Here is a 12461-nt window from a genome sequence, read left to right as displayed (position 1 = left end):
CAGGGCTCTCCATCTATAACTCATAATTACTTGAACCGCAATTCCCATCATCAAAATGTGCAAAACTGCGATAAGTGAGGTTATGCAGTGATGCACTTTCTTTTCCAGTTTTTCACACAAAATATATCACAAATTGCACAAATCGTACAACCAGCGATAGTCAGTACTGTCAGTACTTCACAGCAGCTTTCTCCATCACAATCACTGACTGCAATTCTGTATTGTGCCATTCCCGTCTCATCATATAATCTGAGTAATTGTTATATGACAAGTAATGTTTCTACCTTCAAAAATACTTGCGTAAATATGTTATTATCCCGTTAGTACACACTTTTAAAGCAGCCACTGGTTATATAGATTAAAATTATAACATTTCCTTTGTTATTGTGTTATTGTTTACATCAGTCAGCTGTTTACTGTCATTTTCTAATGCTACCAATTTAAAAAATGTCCCTGTTATTAAAGCTCAAGGACCATAGAATGAGAGAGAGAACATTTTTTGTTCACACAGACGCTGAATACACGTATAAATGTCAGAAAATTCAAATTTTTTATGTCCAAATAGAAATGTCCCGGACTGTAGACGAAGCGTTCGTTTGTGATTGGTTGAAAAGCGCTCGGGATTCCCGCTTTGGAAGCGGCGGTGTGTTCAACTGTTCCACCTTCTGTCATTCTAGTCCCGACTACGAAGTGAAATGTTCCGGGAAATTACCGAGTTTGTGGTTATTCAGGAGATTTTCTTGTTGCAGTTACACATTTGAGCCCAAATGTCGCGAGTGGAGTTATACAAAACAATCTTCCTACAACAACATCATTTCAAAGGTAAGAAGTGCAAAATTAATTAACTAATTGTGTAATGAGTTTTTAATTTTTAACTAGTAATCACTGATGTCGTATACATAATAATTTTAACTGTAAACAAAGTCGTACTACTCGGAGCTATAGCTTTGATTGATTGATTTATTTTTTATGATATTTTATTTTTTTTGTTCGTTCATTGTCCCATCTTCACTTTCACTTATTTTTTGTCATTAAATTATTAAGTAATTGTTTTGTCCCTGACTTGGTTTCATGTCATGACTGTTAAAAACCGCAAAATTGGGCTTAAAAGGTATCCTGAGGTTTATTCTTTTCGTTGCAGAAAAAATGTCAAAAATTAGTTTTAAAATCTGGTAGTTTAAAATATTTTTTTTATTAATTCCTAGCAGAAAAGAATTAAAACATAATTAATAAATACGATAGCAAATAAAACGAAACACATTTTATAAAAAAATAATATTCTCTATTGCACAAAAAAACTATTAATTAATCGTTGAAGCTAAATATTATTCTTTGCTGTTGCAAAATTAGTTCGTTTTTTTTTGCAAAAATTCATCTCAACCTAAAAAGTGCATTACCAAAATTTTTTCTGGGGTTCTTGTTACTAAAATTATTCACGAGTTTAACAGCTTGAACAAATGACTAGCCTACTGTTTCTAATTGTGATATACTATTTACTAGAATTAATAAGTGAGAACGTAAGTTCTGATCTAAAAAAAAACTCAGAAACTCAAAAAAACTATAGAAACACTAATTTTAAGTATTACATTCCAAATAAAAATCCAACACAACAAGAGACTGAAAAAAACTTAGAAACTGAAAAGCTGAAATACAAAAACCATAAGATAAGACACAAAAAACTGAAATATTTAGAAGCTTAAAAACTGTGTGATGAAATTAAAACACTGAAAAACTGGCCTAATAAGAAACAAAAATTTTTTAGATATAACAAAAATAAAAAACCCTATAATTGAAAAATTTTATGTAGTTTTTTAAACTGAGTACTAATAAAAAAATTGAAAAAATATCTCATTTAAATTGGGTATTTAAGGTATTTAAAATAACATAGAAAAAATTAAAATTTTGTGAAATATTATTATAGTATATATCATTATATATACATATATATTATAATATATTTTATATATTTATTTATTTATATTATTATAAATGTTATAATAATATATACAATATAATTTTATTTTTTTTATTGTTATATATATTATTATTTGAACAAAAGAAATGCCCTTGAAAATTGCTGATTAGGAATCTGGTCTCTAGGTGGAAAATCAGAATGTTTTTTTATTGTCTATTAAAAAAACTAAAATACAGGGTGGATTTGCTTAACATATTTTTTACTATGTAGTTATATTTCAAGAACTAAACAAAGTAATCAGCGATTAATGTTACATACTTTATTTTTTTCTCTATGTGTGTAATTTTTTTCTGAATTTTTGTCCTCTTTCTTATAATTAAAATTATTAAGAATATTAATCGTGATTTTATGATTTCTAGTCATATTTTAAGACGATGACTAGCATATAACTATGACTAGCACTTGATAGCACTTAAATTATATATATTTTAATTTTTAGTTAATTAATTATTTTTTGGGGCTAGTGACATTTTTTACGATTGTTTGTCCAAACTATATTAAGTATCTGTAGATAATAATTTTATTAGAAGATACTTAATATTAATTAATTGGTTTTAAGTATGTATAAGGAACTGTAAAAATTTTCTGAAACATTGAAAAGAAATTTTTTGTGTGTTATGACTAAGTATCCTTAATTTTCGTTGGAACTAAATATTGTTATTTTGCTGTTGTAAAACTAGTTTTTTTGTATGAATTTATCTCATCCTAGAAAATACGGTACAATACCAATGTTTTTTTATATTATATATTATATATTATATATTATATATTATATATTATATATTATATATTATATATTATATATTATATATTATATATTATATATTATATATTATATATTATATATTATATATTATATATAATACACAATTACTTTGAATAATTACTTCAAATTAGGAACTAAGGGTTTTTAAAACACATTTCGGAATTTAGAAAAAATAAAAAAATTGTCAAATATTTATTTTTGAAAAAAAATATTTTGAGTGCCAAGAAAAATTTTTAAAAACTGCAAACTAAGGAAGTTTAATAAGATCTGGTCTCTTTATGGAAATTCAGAATGTTCTTTTCTATTCCCTACCCAAAAAAAGTAACATATATGGTGAATTTGCTAAACATATTTTTTACTATATAGTTATATCTCAAAAACTAATAGTCGCACTAAAATCAAACTTTTCTACCTTTTCTTATACATAGTTAAAATTATTAAAAATATTAATTGCAATAAAACTAAAAATATGAATTATTAATTATTCAAAATTTCATTATTTCCACTGATATTTAAAAAATGGTTAAATGATGTTTTGGGTAATAATTTTTAATAAATTGTTGCACTTGAATTCTACTTATTTAAATTTTTAATTTTCACTTAATTATTTTTTGGGGCTGGTGACATTTTTTACAATTGTTTGTCCAAAGTACCATAAGTACCTCTGGATAATAATTTTATTAACAGAAATTCAATATTAATTATTGATAAATCCAAAAATATGAAAATATTAAATCAACGATTGTTTAAATGATATTTTCTGTAAAGAATTTGTAATGAAATTCTTGCTACGTAGTACAAAAATTAGGTTTACATAAATTTTCAATTTTTACTTACTTATTTTTTGAAGTTCATAACATTTTTTACGATTTTTTAGCGCAAACAAAATTTAGTATCTCTGGATAATACTTTTTTGCAACAACTTCACGTTAATTAATTGTAGTTTTAATTATGATAAGGAATTAAAAAAATATTCGGAGACATTATAAAATAAGGTATGGAAAAGAATATTTTAATTTATTATTTTTATTATTATTATTATTCTACAGATTTCAACGAAATAATTAATTTCTAAGCAGTGATAGAACTTTGATTGATTTACTATTTATTTTTTAATAATTTCACTTTTTTTCTCTTTCACTTATTTTTTTGTCATTAATTTATTAAGTAATTGCTTTGTCCCTGACTTGGTTTCATGAAAACTATTACAATAAACCGCAAAATTGGGCTTAAAAGGAATCGCGAGGTTTATTCTTTTCATTGCAGGAAAATACGAGTGGTTTGGTAAAAACGTGTAACAAAATCTAAAATTACAAATATTGAATAATTTTTCTTATTATAATTATTTTTTGAGAAATTCTTCCTTCAAATGTATTATCCTAACAAAAATATATCAATTAGGAATGTTTCATAACAAAACAACTAAAAATAATAAAAATTAATTTACTAAATGTATTTAAACCATTTTTTCGTGTAATAAAAAAATATCACTAACCCTAAAAAATAATTAATTTATAATTAAACTGGGCCTAGCGATAATTTTTTACGTACTTTTAATTTTAGTTCTTTTAAATTTGCACTGATAATCTACAGGAAAACTCTTTGATTAAAATGATTTCCTAAGTAAATTTTTAGAAATGCTACTGATTAGGTAATTTAAATGATTTGTTGACTTTAGAAAATGTTTTCCTAAGTAAATTTTTAGAAATGCTACTGATTAGATAATTTAAAAGATTTGTTGACTTTAGACAAACTAAAGCAAGAGGTATTATAAAAAAATCACGATGTGGGAGATTTAATTTGCTCTTTTAACTAAGTAATTAAGTAATTAAGTACGTTTATTACACATTGAAGATACTATTGTTTCTTTTTTAACCAAAATTTGTGCTTTACAGTTTTTATGACTCTATCAAAAAAAATTGCAGTAAATTTAAAAAGTAAGTAAAAACTGAGCAAATAATTTCGGTTAAATTACAAATATCTGGTTCTGACTGTCACAATCACAATTGGCCAAAAGTGACTGAATATTTTATGGACGACACTGTATATTTTTTTGGCAATTATGCTAATATGATTCGTGCCACAAACACAAATGTAAAAACATTATTTTATTAAAAAATATCTTCGAATATGTAATAATTAACAATTTTTTCCTTTGTTTATTTCTCATTCAATAAATTCTAGATTATTTAGTTTCACTAAATTGTGGGAATTCCTACTGGTTTTTATTGATTTTTCTTTCGCAATTTTTTACTTATTTTAACAAGTGTCAAATAGATTATTAATCCGATAATTGATAATAACTGATAAACGGATTAATAAATTAAAATTTTGCAAGATCGATTTTTTAAACTCAAATTAAATATTATACAGGGTGATTCAAAAACAGACAACATTGCTACATATTATTTATTTAAAATTCGTTATTTACTCATAATTTTATTACAATGTATTTTTTTACTATTTCTATCTTTATATGTAAGCCTCTACCACATATCATTGAGTTGGTGTGCTGGTTTTTGAGCACCCGGTAGATAAACAGAAAGTAATAAAAGAATAACACACAGAACTTGAAATGAAAAAATCAAAAAGATGGTTTAATCCTAGAAAACATTAAAGGCAGAACAATAAATAAAAAAAATTAAAAATTCTAAGAACTATAGAAAATAGAAGTAAATTACGAGCAAATAATATAGAGAGAAAAAATAAGAAAAAATCCACAATGTCAAAAGACGAAATTTTCGTTTGTAATTCACAAAAAAATCAATACAATACTGAATTTTTTTATTCTATTTAAAAAATTAACAATTTTTCATTATTATTTTCCAATCGAAAATTTCTTGAAAATTTCCAAGACTAACAAGCTGATTTAAAAGTCACGGACCATCACTGATAGTATATATTCAATTCATTATTACAAAAAAATATTTGAGCTTTTTTCACTTCAAAGTTAGATTTTTGGGTTATACTTTTTTAATCTAGTTGGCGGCAGTGACAGGCCTTACAACTTACAACATTAAGCAGATACCTATTGAATGCGGTTGTTAAAAAAAAAATAAAAGATTTAAAAAATAAGAACAAGTTTCTTGAAATAAAAACCTGATAATTTTTTTATGCTTAGCTTGACTTTTTTTATCACCATGCGGAAGTTAGTTCGACACTCTTGCAGTAGTTTTTTGATAAATTTAAATTAAAGATTACATTAAAATCTGGCAATTCTGTTTCTTATACGCAATTTAAAAAAGTTATTTAGGAGGAAACAAACGACAGGAAGGAAAAGAGAAAATAAAACAAAACAAAAGATAAAACAAAGAAAAATTTATACATATGTAGAATTCATTATAAATTCATTATGAAGTAGGTATAATATCTGAGACGTAGTTTTTGCAATTTATTTAAAACTGGTCGCCAGGAGCCATGGGAATTGTACCTCAACTGATTATTGCAATTCATGTACAATTGCTGACTGAAAAAAGATAGGTGATGAATTGTAAACTGTTTTTTAAGACTCAGAAGCTTCATACAACAGGAATTAAACTTTTAAACGTTAAAATCACTAAATGTTTTTTTTTCAACAGATGGGAATTTTTATGACTTTACCTATTAAAAAAAATCATTATTTTGTATTTTATGATGTATAAAACATTTCACTAACTAACAAATTTGACAGCAAATGAAATCTGACATGGAAAAGAAAAGAGCAACAAAAGAATGCAGTTGTTAAAAAAATGTAAAAAAATCGAAAAATGAAGAAAAGTTGTTTGAAATAAAAATCTGATCATTTTTATTGTTAGCTAAACTTCTTTTATCACCATGCGAAAGTTGGTCCGACACGTTTGAATCAGCCTGTATGAGAAAAGTAGCAATTTTTTGATAAATTTAAATTAAACCGTTGTATATAACAATAATTTCATGCAATTCTGTTCACTTTTTTTATACACAATTATAAAAATGACTGGTTTTAAGCGAAATGAAGTTCTTTAAAAGGAAACGAACGACAGGAAAGAAAATAAACACCAAGGTAAAACAGAGTGAAATGAATACCAAATGAGTTAACAGTTGATAACAATATTTTTTCTTTTTACAGCAAACTCAAAGTTAACTATGAATTAAAATATGTTGTATATGGTGATAAAGTATAATATTTGAGACGCAATTTTCACAATGTTTGAAAAACTGGTCGCCAGGAGCCACAGTAATTTTACTTCAATGGGCCGTTCCAATTTATGTACAATGTGTTTAAAAAATCGTTGTTGATCAAGGTAACTATGACTATTGTAGTTTTTCTGTAAAATCTTTGAATTAGCTTTTCACTCACTTTTTTGCATTTTTTGGTACAGTTGTTTTTTTTATTTTCCGTGATTTTTGTTGTGTATTTTTTCGTTTTGGATTTTTGCATTATTTTGACAGATCTGTCACTTTGACGGTATTCACAATTTAAATTAAGCGGCACATTACGTTCAAATTTCATAGGCGACTTGATGAACAACCATTTTTGAACACATTGTACAATAATTGCTGATTTATTGTAAGTTGTATTTTGGGACTCACAAGCTCTATGAAGCAGGAATTAAATTTTTAAACGTTAAAATCACTAAATTTTTTTTTTAACAGCTGGGAATTTTTAGGACTTTACCTATTGAAAAAAATCATTATTTTGTATTTTATGATGTATAAAACATTTAACTAACTAACAAATTTGACAGCAAATGAAATCTGACATGGAAAAGAAAAGAGCAACAAAAGAATGCAGTTGTTAAAAAAAATAAATAAAAAAAAATCGAAAAATGAAAAAAAGTTGTTTGAAATAAAAATCTGATCATTTTTATTGTTAGCTAAACTTCTTTTATCACCATGCGAAAGTTGGTCCGACACCTTTGAATCAGCCTTTATAAGAAAAGTAGCAATTTTTTGATAAATTTAAATTAAACTGTTGTATATAACAATAATTTCAGGCAATTCTGTTCACTTTTTTTATACACAATTATAAAAATGACTGGTTTTAAGCGAAATGAAGTTCTTTAAAAGGAAACGAACGACAGGAAAGAAAATAAACACCAAGGTAAAGCAGAGTGAAATGAAAAGATATTTAGAATGTATTACCAAATGAGATAACAGTTGATTATAATATTTTTTCTTTTTAGAGCAAACTCAAAATTAACTACGAATTAAAATTTGCAAGAAATAAGTTGTGGATGGTGATAAAGTATAATATTTGAGACGTAATTTTCACAATGTTTTAAAAACTGGTCGCCAGGAGCCACAGTAATTTTACTTCAATGGGCCGTTCCAATTCATGTACAATGTGTTCAAAAATGGTTGTTGATCAAGCTAACTATGACTATTGTAGTTTTTCTGTAAAATCTTTGAATTAGCTTTTCACTCACTTTTTTGCATTTTTTTGCACAGTTGTTTTTTTTATTTTCCGTGATTTTTGTTGTGTATTTTTTCGTTTTGGATTTTTGCATTATTTTGACAGATCTGTCACTTTGACGGTATTCACAATTTAAATTAAGCGGCACATTACGTTCAAATTTCATAGGCGACTTGATGAACAACCATTTTTGAACACATTGTACAATAATTGCTGATTTATTGTAAGTTCTATTTTGGGACTCACAAGCTCTATGAAGCAGGAATTAAATTTTTAAACGTTAAAATCACAAAATGTTGGGAATTCTTTGGACTTTAGACCGCAAAAAATATTCTCCGATCCAACAATTTAACAGTGATTAATATTTCTCGCAAGCTTGACGTCGTTTTTTTCAGTAGCGAGCGATTCAAAGTGAATCACCAGGAAACAACAGAACTGCATCTCTGAGCGTGGTTGTTGCCCTCGTTCGAAATTCCCAACTGAGTGTAATAAAATTCCCAAAAGTGCGCACTTCGAGGTGCTGTTTTTATTTGTTGTAACATCGGGGAAAGTCCACCCACTTATTGCAAATTTTCACTTCAAATAGTCTATGTCGAATATTTGGGGAAAACCTGCTAATCATTAACAATGCTTTTCACTCATATCTAGCTAATACCTGCATATTTGCCGTTTGATAACAACTGATAGGGAAAACGCCAATGCATAAAAATACTACAATGACAGTGTTTTCCCAAGGCGTAATTTAAAAAAATGTGTGACGTTTATCAGTTACCATTTCGTGAAAATTGCTGGCGCCACTTGTCGGGTGACACATTTTGACAATAAAGAGGAATCATCCGGAAATAACAATTCTGATAATGTGAAAAAGTTGAAATAACACGACGTTTTAAACGTTTGAACTCGATCAGGTTCATCATATTCATCAAATCGTATCCTACGTCATGTAATTCAGATTCTGACGCAACTTTTAAAAATTCCAACAAAACAAATACGTTATTTGAGATAAATCCTGTTCTTGCAAAACACAATTACTTGGATTACAAAAATTTGGTTTTTCATGAAGTGATTCGTGGTGAGAGATTTTCATATTATTACAAATAATTATTGTAGACAGAAAGATGATTTTCCAATTTTGTGTTTGTAATTAAATTTGCCTACTAACAAAAATTAATTAAATTTCTAGTGTCATTCTATTAAATTACGTTTTGTGCAAGAAATACACAAAAAAATGTCGCTATAGTCCATAATTACGTTTAGTGTTTTTTACGTACATTTTACACAAATTTGGCTTAGAATGACACAAGAAATATTTTTGCAGTGAGTTAATAATTAATTAATAATTATTATAAAAAAGTGTTAAAGTGTATAAAAAATTCTCAAAAAATTTTAATGCATAGAAAAAAAATAAAGTAAAAAAACTCACCTACTTTTGTTTGTTACTTGAAATATAACCATGCCATTTTTATTACCCGATAGATCGACTTGAAATCAACAAACTAAAAATATTTTTTTTATACACCGGGTGTATACAAGGTGGTGAACCAAAGTATATTTTCTTAAATGGAACACTCTATATATTTTTTGTAATTAGATACTACGTAAAAAAATAATGTAACTGTGTATAAACTATTATGGGCCTATCTCTTCTCGTTTCGGAATTATTCAACCTATTAAAATTTTCTTAAAGCCTATGAATTTTAAAAATTAATTAATTCATGGCTTAATTAATTATACGGTTAATTAGCTGCAAAATGGGTTCATCAGAGAACAAGTAATGCTTAAATGTTTCTAGAATTTTTTACTGAAAACATCGTTGTTTCAGAATTTGGAATAACACTAGAAATCGTTAAATTTCTATTAATCAATATTTTTATAGTTTTGATACTAGTATTGATATATGGTGATTTTTATGCAACTATGAATGTCTGGAATATAGTAAAAAGTACTTTTAAGTGATTCACCCTGTATAGAATTTCTTTCTTTCTTCATCATATTATACGACTTTTTTATTTTTCATTTTGAAATTACAATTTATTGAGTTACACATTTTGAATTGGCTATTATTTATTAATGTTACTACCTTTAAGTTTAATATTAAATATTATTTATCATTTAATATTTGTATTGCACGTGTTATTTTTCATCAAATGTAGGTACACTGATTTTTTTTTCAAAGATAATCCTTTAAATTACTGAAACAACAATAATACTTAGTGAGCAAATATGCGACCATTTTTTTTTTGGCAATGTTAGGGCATTTTATTTGACGTTCAACAAACTTAACCTTAAAAATTTGGATTTGTGAACTTTTGTGGAAATCTCAAAAAAGTAAAGAAAAGAACTAAGCTTTCTCTTTCAAATGCCCTAAAGACGATTTCAAAATCTTTCCAAAATTTTTTCATGGCCTACTATAAAGAAAAAGCGAAATGTTATGTTTTTTAATATTTAAAAATAATGTATTACACAAGTAGACATATCAAATCAGAAAAAATAAGCTTTTCAAAAATATCACAGCCGCCTACAGTTAAACGAATGGTTGAAAAAAATCGCTGATAACATTATTAGATTCTCTGTAAAAAAGTGTCTGGATAGTGTCTTTGTTTCAGATGTGTATCTTTAATAATAAGGAAGCAATGAATTTTTTAAACGGACCCGAAAATGTGCCACTAGTTTTTCTCTAAACCTCTTGGTTTCGGAGATCCCCTATTCGGACATCCAAAATATCACTCTGTACATATTAGTGTTTCCCAAAGGATTCATGTTTTTTTACAATATTGTTATTTTTATTATCTCACATAAAGTAAAAATAACTGCTAAAAAAACACTGATTTTGATGCATTTTCGGAGTTCGTTATAACCGGACTCAAGTGTAGTTTGAGTTTTATCTCTTCCAAAGTTACCAATGGTACCAATTTCGCAAAGTTTAAATTTACCAAATTTACAAATTTTCTCAAAATTTTCTCATCATAAAAATGCTCCCCTGTAAAAGGGTCTTAATCAACTGTCATCTGATATTAGTAGGCTGTGTCAGTTTTGATATTTTAACAAAAATTTGTTGATATACCGAGTTGATAATAAAGACAAGTTACGATAAAGTTTTTCAAAATTTAATGAGTATTTGTGTCGAACAAATTAATTTAAAATTTTGGAACACATTAAAACGAATTGTCAACAAAATGTCAAAAATGACAAACAAACATAATTAAAAAAATGAAAAAAAAACAATTCTTAGTAATGAAATGAACCGTGATTCAATTTTATTTTCTTAATCTAAAAGAAGTTAAATAAATCATTGCGTTTTTTAGGCCATCACATAAATGCTCCTGTGTAAAGTGGGTTTAAACATTTGTCAAATTTGGCATATCTACTTGTCATTTTTGACGGTTTTATAAAACCAATCGTAAAAATAGAAAAAACTCGTCAATTTGTTAGTGTCATTCCACCCTGGCGCTCGAAAATCGGTCAAATCCTCCCCTCTTCTAATTTAAACTGGCGCCACGTCACAGCGCATGTCTGGGGAATCCCGAACTTGTGTTGGGTGTCCACCACACGCGATCGCGTTCATTTCTTCAACCAGTCGCCGAGAATCCATTTTCGCGTGTTGACGTAACGAACCCAACGACCCAAAATCGAAAAAACCATCGTCGAACCATTTCCAACCACCCCTTGGTCCAAGTCCCAAGTGTCTCACGGCTGTCTTTGCAAAAAGTCGCGTGTTGTTTTGGGGGCCGCCATTAGAAAGTAGTGCGTGCGGACTTGTAGCCATTTTGTGTAGACTGCTGTACTTTTAAGTGTGTTCGCTTATTATCGGGAAAATGTCCGGGAAACAGGATAAGAAAATCCCCTCAGTTCCAGATGAAGGCGCTGTGAGCGAAGAGGAAAAGTGCGCCCTTGACAGCGGCTTCATTTCCGGTGAGCTCCGCTCCGAGGAGAAAATCACAGAGGAGTTGCCCCAAATTGAACAACCACAAGAGAACTACATGCGTCTGGACAGTGGCGTCGACTTGTCAGAGAGTTTTTCCGGACTCCATATCAAAAATCCGGACTGGAACGATCTCTCCTGTGCTAAGAGTAAAGTGCAGGAACCACCTGTTGAAACACCAACGACTGCCAAAGACGACCTCTGGAAACAGTATTTCCAACAGGATGAGGATGGCGATACGTAAGTCTTTAGTTTATCGAAGGGAAAAACTAAATGATAGCCGGACGACCTTTGACCCACTTGTTATCGCTTAGTTCATTCAGTCTTCAAACCAGTTGAAATGAATCAAACAGTGGCGCAGCGAAATTTTTTGCTATTTTCATTTTTTACTCCACCATCCAGGTGGTTGTGATTTTGGAAACAA

General features: G+C 27.9%; 1 protein-coding gene across 2 annotated transcripts in view; it reads left to right on the top strand.

The window, feature by feature from the left end:
• Positions 1–690: 690 nt before the first annotated feature.
• Positions 691–12461, top strand: part of cact (cactus) — a 31542-nt gene continuing 19771 nt past the window's right edge. The window contains 2 exon segments of one of the 2 annotated variants that reach the window (NM_001163711.1): positions 691–822; positions 11965–12277. In NM_001163711.1, coding sequence (NP_001157183.1) covers positions 768–822; positions 11965–12277 — 368 coding nt within the window. In that variant the 5' untranslated portion in view covers positions 691–767. 2 annotated transcript variants of the gene reach the window in all.

This window comes from Tribolium castaneum, chromosome 2 (assembly GCF_031307605.1).
Source record: "Tribolium castaneum strain GA2 chromosome 2, icTriCast1.1, whole genome shotgun sequence".
Lineage (NCBI taxonomy): Eukaryota > Metazoa > Arthropoda > Insecta > Coleoptera > Tenebrionidae > Tribolium > Tribolium castaneum.
Note: the sequence above shows the minus strand (reverse complement) of the source record. Positions and strands in the feature narration are given on the sequence as shown.